The following is a 21,659-nucleotide window of genomic DNA, read 5'->3' on the forward strand; positions in this document are numbered from 1 at the left end:
GTGTAAATATAAAATGAGGATTGAGAGGGAAAATTTCTGAGGTAGGGATGTAAAACAGTAAAGACAGTGATGCTAAAAGGTGACTAGGGAGCTACATTATTCAGTGCAGGCAGATTTTAAATTTGTAGATAAGAGCAACACTTGTGATAATAAATACTGTTTTTAGCAATGTGGTTTTATTATTCTGACTATTATTCAGACTACTTCTGATATTCAAGCCTCCATAAGAGTTAATGAACAGATATTTATTTAATCAAATAAATTGCACAGGTCTGTAGGCTCACATTTTAGGTGATATCACTGCTTTTTATAGGCTTAAAAAAATCAGCTTGAATTTGTGAAATTAGTCAGCTGATACTAAACTTGATTAGTCCACTACATTTCTCAGAACTGATGTTTAAACAGTTTTAGGTCATCAAAACCATATGAGTGCAGTAAGTCAGAATAAAAAAATTATACTTATCCCAGACTTGAGATAAACTTGAGCGGTGCAGTCTGTCATGTGATGCTGTGGGACTTCTCCAGTGTAGCAGAGTTTGCAGGGTAAAATCTTTAACATCTCCAAAACAACAAACTATAGTCTCCAAAAAAAAAACCTAAACTAAAATGGGCAGCACTGCATTAAAAATAGATGATTCTGTTGTGGAAATCACTGCATGGGCTCAGAGACACTTTTGAAAACCACTGTCGGTGAAAACAGTTTGTTGCTGCATCCACAAATGCAAGTTAAAACTCTAAAAAGCATAGAAGAAACCATATAACAGGATCCAGAGACCTCGCTGCCTTCTCTGGGCCTGAGCCCATTTAAAATGCACTGAGGGGAAGTGGAAAAGTGTCCTGTGGTCCGACAAATCAGTATTTGAATTTTTTTGGAAATCATGGACACTGTGTACTCTGGGCTAAAGACCACTCACTTGTTTGCTCACTGTCTAATATATCCCAGACCTTGAGATGCGTCATTGTTACAAGATACGCAAAGTAATTTGCTTTAGTTGTGAGTGGTTTTAATGTTTTGGCTCATTGGTATATTTTCATTGTTTCTGGAAACAGCTAACGTCAGCTAGAGGAGCTTATTTAGTCTAGTTAGCAATAATGTGCGGTCTTAGTCAGGTCTTTAACAATGTGCTTGCGTTATATAATATCACATAAAATTTGTTTTGTGCTATATTTGAACCAAATGCTTATGATGGTATTTTTGTCCAATTTCACCAGTGATTTCCATTCCCACTCTTATTTTCACCATGCTGTGTCGACTTTAGCATGCAACAAGCTCTGAATAGAAATATAAGCAACATGACTGTATATACCAATAAGAGTCCTTGGGCAAGACTCCCAATGCTAGGTTTGCACACATCTACAACATGAATAAATTGTAAGTCATTCTGGATGAGGGCGTCCCCCAAATGCAAAAATGTAAATGAGCGGCATACGATGACAAATAAATAAGCTCAAAACTTTCAGCCCGACACATCTGTTTTTATGAACGGATGTATGTGTGGTTGTGAGAAGCCGTAAAATAGCAGTGCACGCTCTGAAAGAAAGCGTGTGTGGTCTGCTGGTGCCACAGAGAGAACAGAAGGTATGCGAACAGTGGGAGAAAAAGGCTTAAACAATGGGAGCTGCATGCATAGAAGGGAAACCCAAGGCTTCCTTAGGCTTATATATCCTGAGAGGAAGCTGAGGTCCTTGCACAGGAAGTAGAAAAAGGGGCACCTGTCTGTGTGAGTTCTCTCATTTTTGTCACACGCATGGGGTCAAGCCAGTGTTTATGAACCCTGCTTGATCTATTAGGCTCACATATTCTGATACTGAAGAACATACCATGACTGTGGCCTTGACAGCCACATGGTTAAAGTAATATATCAGCTCCAAAGTTTGGCTTTTTTCCTGTTTAAGCTTCTACTAACAAGTAGTAGAAGCTCATAGCCATTAGGCTAGCATTGTGCAAACTGCATGCCTGCCTGTACGCACAGTGTGCAAACTTGCCTCAAACAAACACAAACACAAACATGGTGAATATTACATTTCTGGCAAAACCTTTACAGGAATAGTTATCAATAAGCCAGTTTCTGTTTGTATCTTAGTTTAGAATTGGAGCTTCAAGGCTTAGGTAGCTAACATAGTAGCTAAGAAGTATATATTTCACCAGTTAGCATGATATAAACTCAATACACTCACTTCAAAAAGCTTTGAGTTGTTAAATAATCTCATATAGACTTGCGTATGTGGTTTCTGACACTATGACATACTGTAATCTATAAAAATGGACAAAAGCATGTTGCATGGCTGGAAAGAGTAGTAGCCACCTTCAAGCTTTAATTTGGTCTGTACTTTTGTCCATTTTCATAGATTACAGTAGTGATTAATTTGTGCAGGAAAAAGTTAACAGTAATATGCTGTTTTAACTCACATGCATACAACAACATAAGCACTACTAAAAATGCAGACACTGTTTATCACTCGCAAATGCGTCCAGTACTTCTGTGATTGTTCATCCCTCCAAAGAGCTTGGTAATGCTGATTGAAAGCTTGAGACATCTGTTTGAATTGAAGGCTTGAGATATCTGTTTGCTTAATTTAATTTAGTTTGCTTAATATCTGGAAATCGATGTAGGAGAGAATGTTCAATGCTAAAAACCTCCTTTACTCACTCATTAACACTCCATGATTTAGCTATTCTGTTTTCACAGTGATAACCTCTTCACTAAAGAAAAATACTTAAAATATCCAAACCTGTCTTGGGGGATGAACTACATGTGGGGTAAGCAGGTACTGTGTGCATTAGATTTTGGCTGAATCAATGCAAGATCAGTGCAAGATAGCCGGTCTGGCGGTCGCCAAGGGCAAGTTCCGGATGCGGCGTAGTGGAAAGCTCTTACCAAAACCTAACTCTGAAGCTGAGAATGGCAGGAAGGGCCCTATTATTCTAGCCCATTCTGTCCAGCGTTGGGCCGTGCGACGCCTGGAGCCCGTCTGCGATGTATTCGCTTCGCAGGATATCCGACTTGCGAGTGGCCGCTCCGACTCACCGCCAAATATTTCACTCCTGAGACGCGCGGCGCTTCCTGATATAGGATGCACTTGCTTGTCTCTTGGTGACCTTAAACACTAATAAAGAGCCTATAATATGGCTCAGGAGTCAAGAGGCACAGAGTCCATTGGCCTGAGCCATTGTGAGCAAGTCTGTCTCTCACTCATTGTGAAAACAAACCAATGCCTGTTTGTCTCTGATGGATAGGGACAACAATGAGGGGAGAACAGGACTATTTGCTCAGCAGTAAGTTGTTTTTTCAGTCGGTGTAATGAAAATGCTTCTTTTGCTTGGAATTAGAACAGCAAAGGGGGAAGCAATCAATTTGGTTCTTCCTTGGTTAGCGTCATGCAATGAGCTCACATCAGTAGAAACAGCCAAAGTAAGCTACGTGTAATGCCTTTAGATGTTATAAGTCAAAGTCTGAAAAACTACATTCTGACCTCAAATCCGATGCTTTTTATTACATTTTATGTGCAACTAGAAAAAAGCATATTAGTGGTTGCTATGGTATTTTGGTGGTTGCTAGGCTTGTTTTTGTAGTATTAGAGCTGATTACTATGGTTGCTATGGTATATTTGGCATTTGCTAGGGAATTGTTATGGTTTTCCAATTCCTAAGGTTTTGCTATGTGGTAGCTGTGGTATCTATGTGGTTGCTATGGTTATTGAAAGGGCTTGCTAAGGTGCTTCTAAGTGGTTACTATGGTATCTCTTATTGTTGCTAAGTGGTTGCTTAATTGCTATGATGTTCACTGTGGTTGGTAGGGTATTCCTATGTGGTTGTTGGGATATTTCCAGGTAATATCTGTTATGGTTGCTAGGGGAATATTAGGTATTTGCTATTTTGTTCCAAGCGTTTACTACTTTTTTGCTAGATAGATGTTATTGTATTGACAGTGATTGCTAAGGTACTTCTAAGTAGTTGCTATGGTATCTTTTATAGTTGCATGGTGGTTGCTAATTTGCTGCAATGTTTCAGGTGGTTGCTAGAGAAATGTTAGGTGGTCACTATGGTATTTCAGGTACAGTGTTGCTATGTGGTTGCTAGGGAATTTCCAGGTAATAGCTAGGATATTGCTAGATAGCTGCTATTGTGTTTCAAGTGGTTACTAGGTCATTGCTAGACAGTTGCTATGGTATCCCAGGTAGTAGGTAGGGTGTTGCTACAGCAATTGTATCATTATATCAGAGGAGTATACAAACCTTTGCGCAGCCATTTTTTAGCATTCCACTACTCATTCCTGTGGGGCAAAAATCCCACTTTCAGTGGTTGCTATACAGAAACTGCACATCCAATCAAACCCAGCATACTATCCCACATCTCACAGTCAGTCCAAATATTCTGGAGCTTGTATGCTGTCACTATCTTAAAAACTATGAGATGAGTTAGCAGACAAATATTTAACAAGAAAACAATATTAATAATAATAAGGCTATGAAAAAGAAGAAGATTATAGATATGATAACAGTATAGTTGTGCATTATGCAATCACTATTTGTTTGTCTCTTCCTTGGCTGGCATCACACTCTCATCAACTGATGAAAGATGAAAAAAAAAAAACACAACAAAAAAACCAAAACGTAAATGTATATAGAGGTAATAAATGTTCAAAGATAAGATGTTCATGTGATAAATGTTCAAAGGTTCTTTGCATCTCTTTAGATATTATGGCACAAATAGTTGTTTGCCCCAGTTTTCGTGTCTTCTCAGAGGACCGCAACCAGAAGGAAGCGGGTGCCGTGGCAACAGTGTTTATGCCATGAAGCAGTTAACTTTGTTTAAAGAAAGGCAGCTCGCAAGTGACTAAGGGCAGCCTTGTGTTAGGAGGCGTGTTTGAGATTGTGGCCGTTGCTGTTGTTTTCATTGTGTGCTTGGGACTCGGGGAGGGTAAAAACAATAATGCATGTAATGCTGATTTTGGAACGGCTCCACACAGCTTTTCCCAGACTGGCCAGCCTTGGGAACCGCTGATAGCATGGCACACCAGGGCCGGGCCTCTCTCTCTCTCTCACCCGGCCGCCCGCACACACACACACTTACACACACCCGCCCGCACACACACACACTTACACACACCCGCCCGCACGCACCAGTCAAGCATGTTTGGGATGAAAGGAATCCTTCCTCCTGCCTGGGAATAGAAGAAACCCACACAAACATACTCACACTCAAAATGAAACCTCTCTCCCAAGGCCAAAAACCTTCCGAATCGTTCTGAAACATGTTTTTTCGAAGACTGATAGGATTTTTTTGCTCAGCATTAGACTTCCCTGCATTAGACTCAACGGCGGCCGCGTTCCGGTTTTTGCTGTGCAGTCGCGCCCCATGCTGATATGAGTGCCTGTTGTTTTCTGTGGGCCAAGGATGGAACATGAAAACAACCAGATAACAATGCGAGTTGTAATAAAATTCGGTTTTGCTTTTCACTAGCTTTGAAACAAAAGCTCATCAGAAAATTTCATTTCCACAATCTGAGTCCAACATTCAACACATTGCCATCTAAAGTTTAATTCTTTATTTTTTACTAGACCTACGAGCCAAACATGGCTAAGTAATTGAATCTTGTAGCTAGAAATTAGCATTGTGCAAACTATTAGCTTATTCACTGCTTTAAACAGAATCATTAAAAATACCTGCTTATGTCGTTTCTCACTCCATAAACATATGAAATTATTTAACAACTCAACATTGCTTAAGACAGCTGTGTGTGGTGGTCTTCAGATGATGCCTTCTACACACACACAGAATGCTGCCTCTCATGCTTAAAAAGAAGTAGCTTATAAAAACATGAAATAAAAATGACCAAAGCAATAGTTGAACATTCGAAATAGACCAACTGTATGGCCCAAAGTATGTAGACACCCCTCATAATTATAGAGTTCAAATGTTTTAGCCATCAACACTACTAAGAGGTGTGTAAAATCAAGCACATAGCCATGCAATCTCCACAGAGCTCCGTGACGGTGCTCCCTTTGCCACAAGTCAGTTTATGACATTACTCTGCTAGATCTGATATATTCAACTGTGAGTACTGTTATTGTGTAATAAAAGATTTTAAGAGCAACAATACTCAGCCTAGAAGTGGCAGACCATGCAGGCTTACAGAGGGGGGCTGCTGATTGCTGATGGTAGTCACGACAAACTACCGTGGAGGCACAAGGTTTCCATGTCTCTACAATCACTATGTGCATTGCCAAACTTCACCAGAAGTGGTGCCCACATACACCTGTACTGCTTTCTAATTGGTCACACCTCCCATGCTGACAGTAGCTAGATTTACTAAGCAGTTCTTTACGTTTCTCAGTACTTAATTGGTTTCCTGCCCTGAAAAATCCAGCAAAACAAAATAAGAAGAGAGAAGCCATCCTTGATACTGACTTCTTTCATTGGTGCTTATCAAAAAAAATGTGCAGTTCAAAAACATGGAGCGCATTGTGTGGGCTAGAGTAGTGTTTGTCAGTCACGCTGTGCTTTCCTCTATAGACGATAACCAAAAGAAGTTTGCTTGAGAATGTCTGAATAGATCTCATCTGAACTCCCCCTTAAGCAGTTTGTATAAAGCAGACACTCGACAATAAGCTTCCGATACTTGTTGGCTACACTAGTCTTGTAGCTCTAGTACAAAATAAAGCAAACTTCAGACATCATACATGTCTTGGTATGTCCACTACGTTTAGGGAAAGGGCTTGTAGATGTAAATTATATTCCTGAGAAACCGTCTCTTTCAACAAGACTGAAAAGACCTCCACTGCCTCATGGCAGTAACTTGCAGTTAGTCATAATGTGCTGTACTACTATAAGGCCGTATCTCTAGGCAGCTTCGCCATGACTTCAAAACTTCATAACCTAAAAAAAACTTCTTTAGAGGGGCACATCCATCAGCAGGGGAAAACGAGGGAAAGTCCGGGGCGTGTGAAGGGGGCAGGCTGCTTTAATTAGCTTGTGTATCCACACACCTGGGAGAGATGCTATGAGAGGCTGCTGACAGGCTGATTGGAGCTATCTGCTGTGGGCTGTGTGCTGTGGGCCAGACGTGGGGCAGGGCAGCAGAGGCACAGGGTGACACTGGGGCCATAAAATCTGGGACTCATAAAAGCTTCGTCTGGCAGCAGTGATGACAGAAAGGAAAACATGCTTTATCACTCGCAGAAAGAAAGACAGATATCAGGAATCTCTGAAAGTGTACCGTCCAGAACAGCAGCTTGAGTTTAGTGGTACTTAAGCAAATAGTTTTACAAGGTAATGTGTTGAATTTACTTTTACTTAATTCATTTCTACATGAAAAAATATATTACACCAACACAGTTATTGACAAATATACAGAAAGACAGATTGTGTTGATGTTAGGTATCTTATTTATGTGGAGATAAATTCAAGAATTTTTCAGTGTCAGATTTATTTTATGCTTTATTTTTCTCTTTTTGTGTTTTCCAGTATGTTTTTAAAAGACATATAATTAATTAATTGATTGATTGATTATGGAGTTTACCAGCAAAGACAAGATATACATACAATATACAATACAGTGAAAAAGACCAACCTTTGTTTATTAAAATTCCAATCAAAATGACCGTAAAGTAGATGTTCTTGATTTTTATCAGAGATTTCTGAGGAGATTAGATAGAATATAATCCATTTGCATAAGGATTAAGAGAGCCAAAGGAAAATAATAAAAAAAAAAACAGGAGTTTCCAAAACTGGAGTTCAAAAAGTGATTAAAAGCTATAGAGAAAACGGGACTCTAAGACCTGGTAGACCATCAAAACTGAACAATGGACTGACCACCCCAGAGTCCAGACTTCAACATCACTGTGTTTGGGATTCCTTGAATGGTGAGAAGCGGAAAAGGCAACCAATTTCTAAGATTGAACTTTGGAAGTGTGGAAAAATGTCCCTGCAGATTTTGCTATGGTATCCTAGGTGGTTGCTATGGCAGCTAGGATTTTGCAGGCGTACTTGTATTATGGTGACATTAGAGAAGTGCAAACTTTTGGTGCTCATTCATTCAAATGGGGAAAAAAATTGTGATTGAATGATCATTGTATGAAAGGCACCTGTCCAGGGTACATCCTGCCTTCCACCCAGTGACTACTGGGATAGGCTCCAGCTCCTCCCGCGACCCAGAAGGATAAGCAGCTTAGAAGACGGCATTACTGGTAAGACTAAATGTTATGACAGTGTTTGGGATTACTTGGATCAACAGAATCAAATTATAAAGTGTGAAAAAATATACCTGCAGATTTTTTGAGAAAGCTGTAATAAAGGCAAACATTGTATACACAATATACCTGAAAAATAGATATTTAGGTGTTTTTAATTGTTGAGAATTTTGTCATTTTCTCTTAAATATGTTTTGTCAAAAACTAAAAACATGTATTTAGTAATTATTTTAATTAAATAAATTATGCACATTCTTTGACTTTCACGCAGTGCATATGGTTAGTTTTGTTGTTATTCAATACTGCAGTTTGTGTGCTAAAAATGTCCTAGTACTTGGGAATAAATCCTGATTGGAGCTTTTAGTGTTTTTTCAGTAAGAAAAAAAGTTATCTACAGTCCTAGGCTGCTCTGCAATGTTTATGTACTTTCTCAGAAAAAAAAAATAGACAACCAAACAACTCTATACACAACCAAGCTGTAGGAATTAATGTGAGAAAGGTCAAAAGCTGGCCTGGCTCTCAACGGCGGCTGGGCATTTCCATGGTTTTATATCATGTTAGTTCAATTGGGCATACAGCAAACACAAACAATGTGAAGAATAAGGTAGTGAGCAGTGGCAGCGGTGGCTGGGAGCTGCTTGGCTAGTGGTCAGCTCCCAGTGGCAGTGGCTCGGTAGCCCCCCCACTGGCCCCTAACCGGCCCTCCTTGTGTTCCTGGCGGTCTCTCACATGGTGATTGGGTTTCAGCGTAGTGCTCAGAGCTGTGGGAAACAGCCATCACACTGGCAGGCTGCCTGAGAGACTGCGCTACGCTCCAGCAGGGCAAGGGCACATGACAGGGTGGGGGTGTGTGTCGGGGGGCTGTACACCTAAACAATGCGCCGCCTTCACTGTTTAACTCAGAAAAACCACTTACTGGAACTTAGTGGAGTTCCCAACTTAAAGAGGAGGTCCTATGTGTGACAATACTAATACAGTGAAAGCAGCCAATAGACTCATTCACATAAGCTGTGTCCTTAAAATAATTTATTAATCACTTGTTACAACAGTACTGTGCACGATTCAAAGACCACACTTTGTTTATTTAATTTCCAGTTAAAATAACTTAATATTAACTTTAAGTACTTTAAGTAACTTTATGTGTAAGTTACAACCCCATTTCCAAAAAAGTTGGGATGCTGTGCAGAGTGTAAATAAAACTGCAATGATATGCATGCAAATCATGTAAACCATATTTTTAAAGGAAAATGCTACACAGACAACTTTATTATTTTTGAAAAAATATGTGCCCTTTTTAAATTTGATGCCAACAAGACATTCCCAAAAAGTTGTGACAGGGTCCCCTCAGTCCATTTTAAAAAAGCTCGAGCCCAGAGAAGGTGGCAGCATTTCTGGATCCTGTTTATATGTTTTCCTCCTTTTCAGAGATTTAACTAGCAATTTTGGATGCAGTCATGAACTGTTTTCATGTACACTTGTTTTCAGAAGTGTTCCTGAGCCCATGCAGTCAATTTTCACTACAGGATCATGTCTGTTTTTAATGCAGTGCCACCTGAGGGCCCAAAGATCACAGCCAGATGATCCAGATGTACCGCAGATGATGAAAAGCAAAAGTTATCTGCTATTTTATGCTGAGAAACGTTATTCTTGAGTTGTTGCAATATTTGTCTATATAGTCTTTGACAGAGTGGTGAACCCCTCCTCATCTTTACCTCTGAAAGACTCAGCCTCTCTGTAGTTCTTTTTTATACCCATATCATGTTCCTGACCTGTTGCCAATTAACCACCAGGTGTTTCTTTTTTTTTTTAGCATTACACAACTTTACCAGCCTTTTGTTGCCCCCGTCACAACTTTTTTGGAACTTCAAAATGGGAATTCAAAATGGGAATATATTTTTTAAAACACAATTTCTCAGTTTCAACAATTGATTTGTTGTCTTTGTACTATTTTCAATTATACAGTATATAGGGTTTGAGATTTGTACAGCATTGCATTTGTTTTTATTGACATTTTGCACAGCATCACACCAGCATTTTTTGGAAATAGCAGAAAATAAGTATTTAACAGAAAATTGAACAGAAAACTACAGCTAATGAAAGTTTTTCAGTATTTAGTGTGCCTACTCTTTACCTTTATTACAGCTTTTTCAAAGACATCTGCTGGGATATTTTTCCACACCTCCAAAGTTCAGTCTTAGCTGTTGGTTTTAACATTTTCTGCTTCTCACCATCCAAATAATCCCAAACACATTCATAGATGTTAAAGTCTGGACTCTGTGGTTGTCTTTCTGTTGTTCTGAGAACACCAGCAGCTTCTTTGTTTGATGCGTCTGTCTCTTTTTCTCAGTTAAACTTCTTGACAGTTACACATTCTTTCAGACCCATAGCGCTGTGTTGTCTTCTCACAGTGGAAGGATGGACAGAAACACCTGTGGGTCTGAAGCAGCTTGAGGTTGTTAAAGTTGTTAACTCATTTTCTTTTCAATTCTTTTGACTTTTACTTGCTTGTGCAAATGGATTGTCTCTTATCTAATCTCTTCAGAAACATCTCCTAAAAAATGAATACTTTGTCCTTAATGGCCATGTTTTTAATCTAATCATAAAAGCTGTTGATTCTTTCTGTTCATGTTCTATTTGAATAAAAAAAAAAGGTTAATTAAATGATACATGCCTCTAAGTGACTTAGTGTGATTTTGAATGCTACTCTTGTAATTTAGCCGATGGCCCTCTTTTGTTGGATCAACTCATACATAACCTTTAATTAGCTGGAGTGGTTGGAGAAATAAACACATGAAGCTAAAGGTGACTGCGTGACCTCCATCCATTAGCTTGGATTGTTTTTAGCCTTGGTTTGCTTTTTTAAAGCTTCACAACACCTAGTGATTTCATTCAAAATTCTTTTTTAATTTAAACCACGAAACGTAAACATAACCCCCCACCCCCCCCCCACCCCAAAAAATAAGCTTTGTGCAAATTTTGAAGGGATGATCACAAACAGTCCAAAAGTGAAGTAAGTGTGCAGGACTTCAAGCTTTTGCCATTTTATTACACTAAACTCTTTCTCTCGCTCATTTTTATTGAGAGTGAGCAAGACAAAATTCAACCATTGTAAGGCAAAGAAGTAAATACATATCTAAATTCAGAAATACGTAAGACACAAATGAGCTACTTGCGTGTGTAAGCAAGTTCTAAGAAATAAGTGGACATCTCTAAGCCACACATTGGTGTTTCTGGGTGATGAGTGGGCACTTCTAAATGAAATGAGGGCCTGTTTAAATGTTAAGTGAGCAACAATTGAGTGTTTCTAAGCTATAAGTGGGCATTCTCTGCAACAGACATCCATCAAAAATTATAAGTGGGTGATTCTAAATGTTATGTGGTGTTCCTAAGCAACAAGGGGGCATTTCTAAGCATGACATGGGCATTCCCAGTCAACAAGCGGGCGGTCCCAAGCAACAAGTGGGTGTTTCTAATGGTTATATAGGTGTTTCTAAGCAACAGATGGGTGTTTCTAAGCACAAATAGGTGTTTCTAAGCTTCAGGTGGGTGTTCCTAAGCAACAAGTGGGCACACCTAAATGTTAGGTGGGTGTTCATAGGCAAGAAGTGGGCATTTCCGAAGTGTTATGTGGATGTAGGTGTTCCTACCTGCAACGTGGGCGTTCCTAAGCAACAGTGGGTGTTTCTAAGTGTTATGTGGGCGTTCCTGAGTAACAGTGGGCGTTTCTAAGTGTTATGTGGGCGTTCCTGAGTAACAGCGGGCGTTTCTAAGAGTTATGTGGGCGTTCCTGAGTAACACAGGGCGTTTCTAAGAGTTATGTTGGCGTTCCTGAGTAACACTAGGCGTTTCTAAGAGTTATGTTGGTGTTATAAGCAACAAATGTTCATACATAGTGTCAGGCCAGCGATCCAAGGCAACAAGTGGGCATTCCTAAGTATTATGTGGATGTGGGCGTGTCTACGTGTCTACGATGGCGTCTCTAAGCATGATGCGGGCGTCCATATGTAAGAGGTGGGCGTTCCTACGCATTAAGGAGCAGTTCTACGTGTCAAATTGCCTTATCAAAGCAACAAGTGGAGATTACAAAAGCCTAAATAAACGTTTCCAGGCGATAAGTGGGCGTCTTGGAGCCCAAAGTGGGTATTTCTACACATTAAATTGCCTTCCAAGTCACGAGGTTGAGTTTATAAACATAAATGTCCATTTCTCAGCAACAAGGGGTCGTTTCTAAGCGGCAAGTGGGCGTGTACCCAGTAACATGGGTCACCAAGAAGTGGACGGCCGCGAGTTGAAGCAGTGGGCGGTCCTAAGCGGATCAGTGGGCGGTCCCGCGCGCCTCTCCGTGCCTCTGCGCGTGGTGGAGCTCAGACCGATCGCGTGCAGCGCTGAGGGTGCGCGCTGAGGCTCCGCTGCCGCTCCAGACAGCGGCGAGATGAAGCGGCCATGCGAGGAGAGCACGAGCGACAGCGAGATGGAGGAGAACATCGACGTGGGCAGCGAGAGCTTCCACTCAGGGTGAGAGACTCAGCGCAACATCTGGACAACGTCACAGCGCAGATCAGACAGCAGAACTCCAGCTGTGCTTCAGAAGCTCTCTGCAGGCTGCTGCACTGACTGAAGCGCATTTCTCATTTACCTCTATGGAGAATTATTTAGCCTTACTTTGCTGTTTACTCGGTTGGTACTTTAAGAAACGGTGTAATAATAATAATAATAATAATAATAATAATAATAATAATAATAATGAATTCCTGCATGGACGTAAGTAATAATCATGTAGGTTGTTTGATGCCGCGTTATAATGATTTGCGAGCCTAATTGAGTCGCTATAATGAGTGACTTAATCTGCATTAATCTGCCTCCAGCCAGGGCAATGGGCCGTTTGTAAGATGTGGCTCCCCCACGACCACCTCCCAGCTCATGGCCAGAAAGAAACGCAGAGGGGTAAGAGAGCTAGGATGGACACATTACTGGCCTTTGCCTAGTCTGACTGGCCTGCTTTACTAATAAAACCTCTGTATGGTCGCAGATCATCGAGAAGAGACGGAGGGACCGAATCAACAACAGCTTATCAGAGCTGAGGCGCCTCGTGCCGACAGCCTTTGAGAAGCAGGTGAGCTGCTGTTCCTTAGTTTCAGACTAAGCACCTCTAAACGTTCTTTCTTGTGGTTTTAATGATGTTCTGTCAGTACTATAAGATTTACTGAGCTGGGCTGAGCCGAACTGACTTTGTGTGAAATCAGGCTGGTATTATGTTTTCTATGTGTAAACAACTACAACAATAACAAAAAGAGCAAAAACACCAGCTGTGATGAATTATCAACAGGGCTGAGCAGAGGAGCGTAAAGCCACACTTGAGTGAAAGTTCTGCTGCTTCAACGAAAAACTACCTTAGTTTCAAAAGCATGAGGTTCTAAAACTTTACAACTGTTTAAAAACGGGACCCACGTGCAAAATGTGCGGGTTAACTGCTGTTATTTCATTCCTTAATATTAATTCAGTTAGAACGCCTTCAAATACTGTGTTTTGAATGTATTGGAATCTTTTCTATACTTGTATTTACATATTTGCCACTGTTAAAATGACATTTTATAAATCAGTTGCAAAATCACACTGCTGTTTAAAAGTTTGGACTCACCTGTTATATTAGTTATTTATTCAGTAACTAACACAGAGTAGATTTAGTGGTAAATCTGCTGTTTTCAAAACCAAGTTTTTGATTTTTCAGGAACACAAAAAAGTTGGTAAATCATTTTAAAAGCTCTTGATAGGTTATCTGCCCTGAGATTTGATCATGTTTGGAAGCAGTGATTCCAAACATTTTGCAAGTGGGATTCTGAAATTTTGAATGTTTGTATGTAACACAGAGCTGCCTATAGAACCGCAACCCAACTGGTTAGAACATCAAGCATCTCTCAGCATAAGAACTGAAGTTTATTCGCCTTGATTCTTCTATTCTTAGACCCCTTTGGCCTAAAATGAAATGCTAATGAGGAGCAAGCAACAGCAAACAGTTCGACACAACGCAGCGAAATGAAACCATAAAAGAGAACTAGGAACTCTTTCTGAATGGCTAAAATGTAACCGAATGAAAAGTAAATACGTCTTTTTATAAACATGAAAGAAAAAGTGTTATCACTCGAAAAAATCCAACCAAACTTAAACTCTGCGGTTCAGTTTGGAGTCGCTGTTTTGAATAATATAAAACCAGTTTTGTTGCCGATTCACAGATGTAGTGATTCTAATTCCATAGGTTTCAAATATTTATAGAAAGCTGTAAATATTTAGACATTTTCAGAGGAGAACTGAGCTGAGGAGAAAGCTGTACGGCAATGAATATTTACATATCATATAAATTCAAAAAAGCGAAGACCAAATCTCTCTGATCAAACCGCTATTCATGGGTACTTTAGATCAAGAAATGACTATAAATGAATAATTAGTTTATTATTTCACACTTGCTATTTTTTCACCATCTCGCGTTGTTCCCAGTGTAACTTTGTGCATCAGCTTTGGTGTCCAGTTTATAACAGTTCAATCTACACAAACTTCCAAACGTGTGAACATGTGACTGAGTAAAGGGAATTCCTTTTATATCTACATTTTGCTTGTATTTAATTTTTGTCTTGAGGTCCAATCATAACATTTGTGTAGTTTTATGTAATTCATAAATAATGCATATAAGACTCTCTTTATCCCTCTTAAGCAAACAGGGTGTTTCTTGTGTCTTTAAGACTGATATATATGTAAATTAGCTCTGTTCTGATTAGATAACATGCATTGTAGCTCATTCCAAAGTAATCCAGGCTGAAACACTGCTTATAACTTCAATATGAATGGGTGGGGCTAAACTGCTGCACACTGATATATGCAAATGAGCTGGTTATTGACACAACAGACACAATGCGTTCAAAAGCAGCTTAGCTTCCATGGATGGAGTGTAAGGACTGTGGAGTGAATATGTTTACGTATTCATTCTTTTAAAGGCCATGAGGGAAATTTGGTTTTCCCTGATGTGGCCCTTTAACAGAAAAAGTAAAGGAATGAAAATAGTAATAGAAGTAAAAGACACCAAAAATAAGTAGACGAATCAACATCATCCTCTTGTGTTTTCCAGGGATCTGCTAAACTCGAGAAAGCTGAAATCCTGCAGATGACAGTGGATCATCTAAAGATGCTTCAGGCCACAGGAGGGAAAGGTAAAGAGCGGATTGGCTTCTCCTCTCTTTCTCCGTCTCGCTCGCTTTCTCTCGCTGTGTGAAACGTGAGCGAGCAGCCTCTTTCTGAGTAGATTAAAGGAGTGGAAGTCAATGCTAATGGCAGAATTGAACTCGTGGGAAAGCATTGGCAGGACAAAAGGAGCACTTGACCCCAGGCTTGTGTTTGCTTTCATAAATCCGTGGGCGGGGAGGGGGGCCGCATTCACAGGCCGGCCTGCTGGGGGCTTGTTTAGGCTTTCCAGCGAGTGTAAAAATCGGCACACTGGGGAGACAAAACAAACATACAAACAGGCCGGCACAATCAGAGCCTGTTTAGGTCAGAGCCTCGGGCCCAGTGGGAATCCACTGGTCAGCTCAGGGCTAAACGCCTCTTCATCACCATCAGCATCAGCTGTTCGCTTCATTACAGCCTCTGATAGAGGAGCTGTATTTATAGGCAGTGAGCAGTGAGCCTTCAGCTGCTTTAACTTTCTCTCAGCTGCACCACTGAAAAAGAGCCACACACTGAATCTCCTCTGTTCAAACGTGAACATTTCCACACCAATCAAATAGAAACATCAGCGCAGCGTCGTCGGTTTACAGTTTACTGGTCCAATATATTTTATTCAAATAGAAGTAGTTTTAGAGTAAATTGAACTAAACTGTTTTTTTCTATTTCAGTATTTATTTAGTTTAAAGGGAAAATCTTGATGTTTAAAATTTCTCTCTCTGTCCTTTCTTTCTCTCCCGAGTTCTCTTCCTCCTTTCCTTTTTTTGCCATCTCTTTTTCTCTCTTCTTCTCTTTTACTTTCCCTCTTTGTTTTGTTTTCCTTTCCCTTCTCTCTCGTTCTTTCTCTCCCATTTCTCTCTTTCCGTTTCTCTTTATATTTTACTGCTCTCTCTTTTTCTTCTTTCTTTCTCTATTTCTATTTTTCCCCCCTCCCTCCTTTCTCTCCCTTTCTCTCTCCCCTTCTCTTTCACTTTATCTCTTTAAGTTTCTTGTTCTCTTTTTTCTTTCTCTTCCTTTCACACTCTCCTTTATTTCTCTTTCTTTTTCTCTTTTCTAATTCTGTTTTAATTTTACTTCACTCTTTTTATCTACTTCTCTTTCTCTTCTCTCTCTTCCCAATCCATTTCTCATTTTTATGTCCCACCTCTGTCTTTCTCTTTCTCTGTATCTTCTTTTTATTTTCCTCTCTCTCTCTTTCTCACTCTATTTCTTTCTCTTTGTATTTCTCTTTCTCTATTTCATTTTCTCCCTACCTCTTTCTCTCTATGTTGCCTTCTCTTATTCCTCTTTTGCTTCTCTCTCTTTTTATGTACTTATGTTCTCTCTCTCTCTCTCTCTCTCTCTCTCTCTCTCAATTTATTCAGTTCAGTTCATTTTAGGGGTGGCAAATGATATGTGTGTTCTGGCAAATCCTGGGTTATAAAGTTTGGGAATCTCTATAAGAAGATTCCCAAACTAGGTTATTGAGTCAACGACATGCAGTGCTGTACAAGTTTGACTCCACTGGCACAATAAAGATGCATTAGATCTCAATCCTGCTCTCTCTCTTTCTCTCTCTCTCTCCTCCCAGGCTATTTTGACGTCCACTCCCTGGCTATGGACTTCATAAGCATTGGTTTTCGTGAATGCCTGACTGAAGTGGCGCGGTATTTGAGCTCTGTGGAGGGTCTGGACTCTGCTGACCCGCTCAGAGTCCGTCTCGTCTCTCACCTCAGCAGCTGTGCCTCTCACAGGGAGTCTATCGCTCTGTCCCAGCACCAGCACCCTCCACAGGCTCTGCCGCCACACCCCTGGGCCTGGAGCTTCCTGCAGCACAACGGCCTGCCCTCGTCTACATCCTCTTCTTCTTCTTCATCATCCTCCTCTTCCTCGGATGTCCCGCAGCGCCTTTCCTTCACGCACGCCGACGCCGCAGGGCTCAGAGCGCCCCCCGCAGGCTGCATCCCGCCACTGTCCACCTCTCTCCTGTCACTTTCGGCCACGCTTTCAGCCGCGGCAACCCACACCTTCCCCCTGTCCTTCCCTGCAGGATTCCCCCTCTTCTCCCCCTCCGTCCCCACCTCCTCCATAGCTTCCTCGGCCCTCAGCCCCTCAATATCTGCCTCGTCCACGTCCCAGCAGAGCAGTTCCACCTCCAGCTCCAACAGCGCCAGCACTAAACCCTACCGGCCGTGGGGCACTGAAGTGGGAGCATTCTGAAGCATTGGACTTCTTCAAAAGTTCAAAAGGCTGGACTCTTTTTACTCTTTGTAGACAGGGAGGAGACTTCTAACCATATTTTTGCTACTTTTTGCTACTTTCCGAGTGCCACAAATTGGCTTAGTTCAAAGCGCTGGACATTTTTCACACTTTGCAAACACAGGAGGGACTGTTTTAAAGGAATACTTCAGCATCTTTCAACGCAAGCTCCATTTGCCACATTTGTTTCGTACTGTTGATTATCATGGATAGTAATTTCAACACATTGCCCTCTTCTTAGAAAAAAACAGAAACACTTGTAATAAAAGCCACTGGGCAGTTGATGAAGTCTGCAAACAAATGTTCAAAATTTGTGAAGACAAAAATTTTAAATGCGAATTCAAAACTGTTTCACACTCTAGAATTATAGGTCTCAGGATGAGACTGACACAGGACGTCTTACAAGAGCTGTTCAAACTTTTTCCAGCTTTCCTTAACCCAACATAGCAAAAAAGTAGTTCCGGTCACTTTCACATTCTCATAAAGTTCCTCTAATGTTCTACAGATGCTTCCCTCTGGACAAAACAGCTGTATCTCTGGGATAATGAATTATGCAGATTTTACAACCTAATTTACAAATACCATAGGTGTAAGCATTCATGAATGGTTCTGTATCTAGGTATTGCCTGTGTTAACTAAAATAAATGCAGCAGGTCAAGACTAGGTTAGAAAACCCTGAAGTATTCCTTTAATTAACTACCATGGCTGGTGTTTGACGACTGTCATGGTCGCTTCTACTTATAAAGTGCCACAATCATTTTTCGAAGTGCCTGCGTGTATACAACGTCAAAGGGAATGTGTTGGGAGGAAAAAACATCATGGATCACATTAATACTCATCACACCCAGTGGACATGAGGAAGGAATTGGTATTTTCAGTGAAGTTAACCCATAACTGTCAAACTATTGACTTTCTGTTGTTTTGTCTGTCGCCCTTGGAGAAATACCTAGGTTCTCCTGTTTTGACTTCACTTTGCTTTGTGTCAGAGGACCATGCTGTTTGGCAGTGTCCACAGGATTGTGTGACTGATATAGTATGTATGAGATTTATGCACTTAAAGGGGAATTCCACTATTCTTTCAAAATTTTTGCACAACCGAATTGTCAAAACGTACACAATGCCATTCAGGGTGGTTTGATCGGAAATACTCTGTTGTAGAAAAGCTAGTCAGATTTTTTCACAGTGGTAAAGACATCTGAAGGGTTTAATGCTCTTGAAGGCTCCCTCACAGAAATGTATTACATAAAATATAATAATAATAAGGAGCATGCTGCCTGGTGACCGAGACATTGCTTTATGATAGTTTGGAGATGAACGTTCGGCCTCACAGCACAAGGAAACATGGGAGTTATCAGGCAAAATAGTTCCAGAAGAAAAGATCTTTTCAGATTGATCACTATTGTACCATTAATAACATTACATATAAACACTCAGAAGACATGTGTGGGTTCACTTGTGGTTTTGGATAGTAAATAAAATGACTATATTTGTGTTGTGGACACTGTGACCCCTGGTTCCTCTCACCACCACTGTAAAGGAAGCTCAGAGTTTCTCTACAATGAACCATTTCACATCAAACCACTCTGAATGACTCTGTTTACCTCCCAATAATTAAAATAATGCACAAATTTGGAAAAATTGGCGAAATTCCGCTTTAACAGCAGAATCTGTATAATGTTGGTGTAATTTGTCCCTCATCCACAAATCCGGTCTTTGATTTTGACAAAATCTCAGAGAAACCAAAGGTTTTTACAGATAATCGATGGAATGAGGTGTGAATCAGAGCGTGTGATATAATCTATGAACTAACCACTCAGTCTGTAAATATGTGTACGAGTGTAACTAGAGTTTATACTGAAGCTAGAGAGCCGTATTATTGGCATGACAATGCACTTCGGTCACTACTGTTCGGAGGGACAGGCTTCTCTCCATATATGAGAAAAGACACCATAGCTGCAAATTTGAATTATTTGCTCATGCTGTACTTCAGATTTGCCCGTAAATCACACTACTGTATCTTTTTTCCTTTTTTTAATCCCAAGCCTGCTCTGTAACATGTAACCATTTTCTATGCAAAGGGAAAAGCAGCAAGCAGATGTGACAGATTAAATTTGATGCTTTTTATTTGAACTTTCATCCCTCGCCCCATCATTTCTCTCACTCACCACAACACTGCAGTCTGGCCAGTCTGGGAAGCTGTTATTGGTGCTGCAGATTGAACTTGTTTTTCTGAGTTCCAGAAACTATATGGCGAAGAAAATAATGTGCTCTAATGTGGCTTTTAAATAATACAAAAGAAACCAACCAGAGGGGAACAAACAAACACAATAATGTGATCCACTTCGGAATGTTACAGAGTTGTAAATCAGTGTTAATGCCTTTCCCACGTCTGCTCCAGCACCACACTGGATCCAGCTCGTTCATTACCACTGGGAGGACAAAAACCATTAATATCATGCTGGAATGCGCTTGATGGGTTTCATTTAAAGGGGAACTCTACCGATTTTTCAAAATGTCCACATAATTCACTGGTTGGAACGTAAACAAAGTCATTTAGAGTGGTGTGAAATGCTCCGTTCGAGGGAAACTTACTGAGTCAGAGTTGTTCACAGTGTTGGTGATAGGAACCAGACGTCTGAAGAGTTTAATGCCTCTAAAAGCTCCCTCACAGAAAGTTTTTTTAACATAATGGTTATAAATATGCTGCCTGATGCCTGAGACAATGTTTCATCATTTATTTTGGAAGGTTTTGGTTTCAAACATACTATTTTAAACACATTTATGGAGGAGGGGCACATGCAGGGTGTTGTAAGGCAAAATAGTGAACAAAAAATCACCATTACATATAAAAGCTCAGCAGACACACGTGGGTTCACTGATTGTTTTGGGTAGTGAACTAAATTGTGACCCCCTGGTTCCTATGACCACCACTGTAAAGAAATCAAATTTGGTAAGTTTGTCTAGAATGGAGCATTTCACGTAAAACCACCCTGAATTACTCTAGTTTCATTTTAACTATTGAATTATGCCGACATTTAGAAAAATCTGCAATCCCCTTTAAACACTCTAGTTAAAGGAAAAGCAGAGAAAATGTTAGTTTATGTAATTTTCATGAACGTGGCCAAGGCATGTTTGGTGTCTCTGACGTTTGCTTGTTTAGTTTTGCACTGGAGATACGAGGCTAAAATAGCTAACTAGCAATGAAAGCTAAGTACAGTCACTGGTTAGCATCATTCATTGTACTTAAACTGTGTGGAGCTGTTAAGTAATCTCAACTAGACTTGCTTCTGTAGTTTCTGATACTATAAAAATAAATAGTACACTGCACAGCTAAAAAGAGCAGCAGCCATCCTGAAGCCTCGGTTTTGTCAGTACTTTTGTCCATTTTTTTAGACAGATGCTAACTGGATGTCATACGCTTCAGTTACTTAGCTTTATTAGCTTTGGGGCTCCAACACAAAACTAAAGAAACCTTAAGCTGATCAACTTCATTTCGGTTAATGCTGTGAGTTGTTTTCATCAATCCATCGCTTTAAACTTGCACTTTTCCTTCAGCTTCTCCTGCTTAGATAATGCTGCTCGTGCTACACCTGTTGTCAGTTAACTTCATTGTTGAATAGGAATCAACAAGACGCCATTGAATGTAACAGCGTCAGTCTAAAGAGAGAAAACAGGCCTTCAGAACAGGACGTATGCAGCCGTTTAGTGAAGCACTGGCCTCAAAGCCTCAGCATTCAAAGCATGAAAGCGAAGCACCAGCGCTCGCTCCTCCTAAAGACGTTTCTCTATGCCTCCCTAATCCACTCCCTTTATGCTGCGGCCTGTCAGACAGTTTTACATTAGTAAATCACTGTCACACCATTAAATTCCTTCCTTAAATTCCTAAAAGGAAAAGTATCAGCATTTCCAAGTGAATAGGGATTAGGGCAAACAGCGGCTGCTGCCCACCGACGTGCATGGGAACGGTGCAAGGCCATAAATCCGCCAGTTATCTGCTTTAGAGCGGCTGGTTCTCAGGC

General features: G+C 40.5%; 1 protein-coding gene across 2 annotated transcripts; it reads left to right on the top strand.

Moving 5' to 3' along the window:
- Nucleotides 1-8,138: 8,138 nt before the first annotated feature.
- On the top strand, nucleotides 8,139-19,770 carry hey2 (hes-related family bHLH transcription factor with YRPW motif 2). Of its 2 annotated transcripts, XM_017695742.2 has the most exons (6): nucleotides 8,139-8,190; nucleotides 12,405-12,708; nucleotides 13,059-13,137; nucleotides 13,223-13,306; nucleotides 15,311-15,392; nucleotides 16,973-19,770. In XM_017695742.2, the coding sequence occupies exons 2-6, from the start codon at nucleotides 12,626-12,628 to the stop codon at nucleotides 17,599-17,601; spliced, it is 957 nt and encodes a 318-aa protein (XP_017551231.1). In that variant the 5' UTR covers nucleotides 8,139-8,190; nucleotides 12,405-12,625; the 3' UTR covers nucleotides 17,602-19,770. The 2 variants fall into 2 exon arrangements, with proteins under 2 accessions (XP_017551231.1, XP_017551232.1); XM_017695743.2 differs by lacking the exon at nucleotides 8,139-8,190 and having other exon boundaries at nucleotides 12,389-12,708.
- Nucleotides 19,771-21,659: the final 1,889 nt, after the last annotated feature.

The sequence above is a fragment of the Pygocentrus nattereri genome, chromosome 4 (genome assembly GCF_015220715.1).
Source record: "Pygocentrus nattereri isolate fPygNat1 chromosome 4, fPygNat1.pri, whole genome shotgun sequence".
NCBI lineage: Eukaryota > Metazoa > Chordata > Actinopteri > Characiformes > Serrasalmidae > Pygocentrus > Pygocentrus nattereri.

What these genes read in the sequence shown, in the direction of transcription:
- hey2 (XM_017695742.2), top strand. Translation starts at nt 12,626, where the DNA reads ATGAAGCGGCCATGCGAGGAGAGCACGAGCGACAGCGAGATGGAGGAG. An exon ending in CCAGAAAGAAACGCAGAGGG is followed by an intron (nt 13,138 to 13,222) that starts GTAAGAGAGCTA and finishes GTATGGTCGCAG; the next exon opens with ATCATCGAGAAGAGACGGAG. An exon ending in CGACAGCCTTTGAGAAGCAG is followed by an intron (nt 13,307 to 15,310) that starts GTGAGCTGCTGT and finishes TGTGTTTTCCAG; the next exon opens with GGATCTGCTAAACTCGAGAA.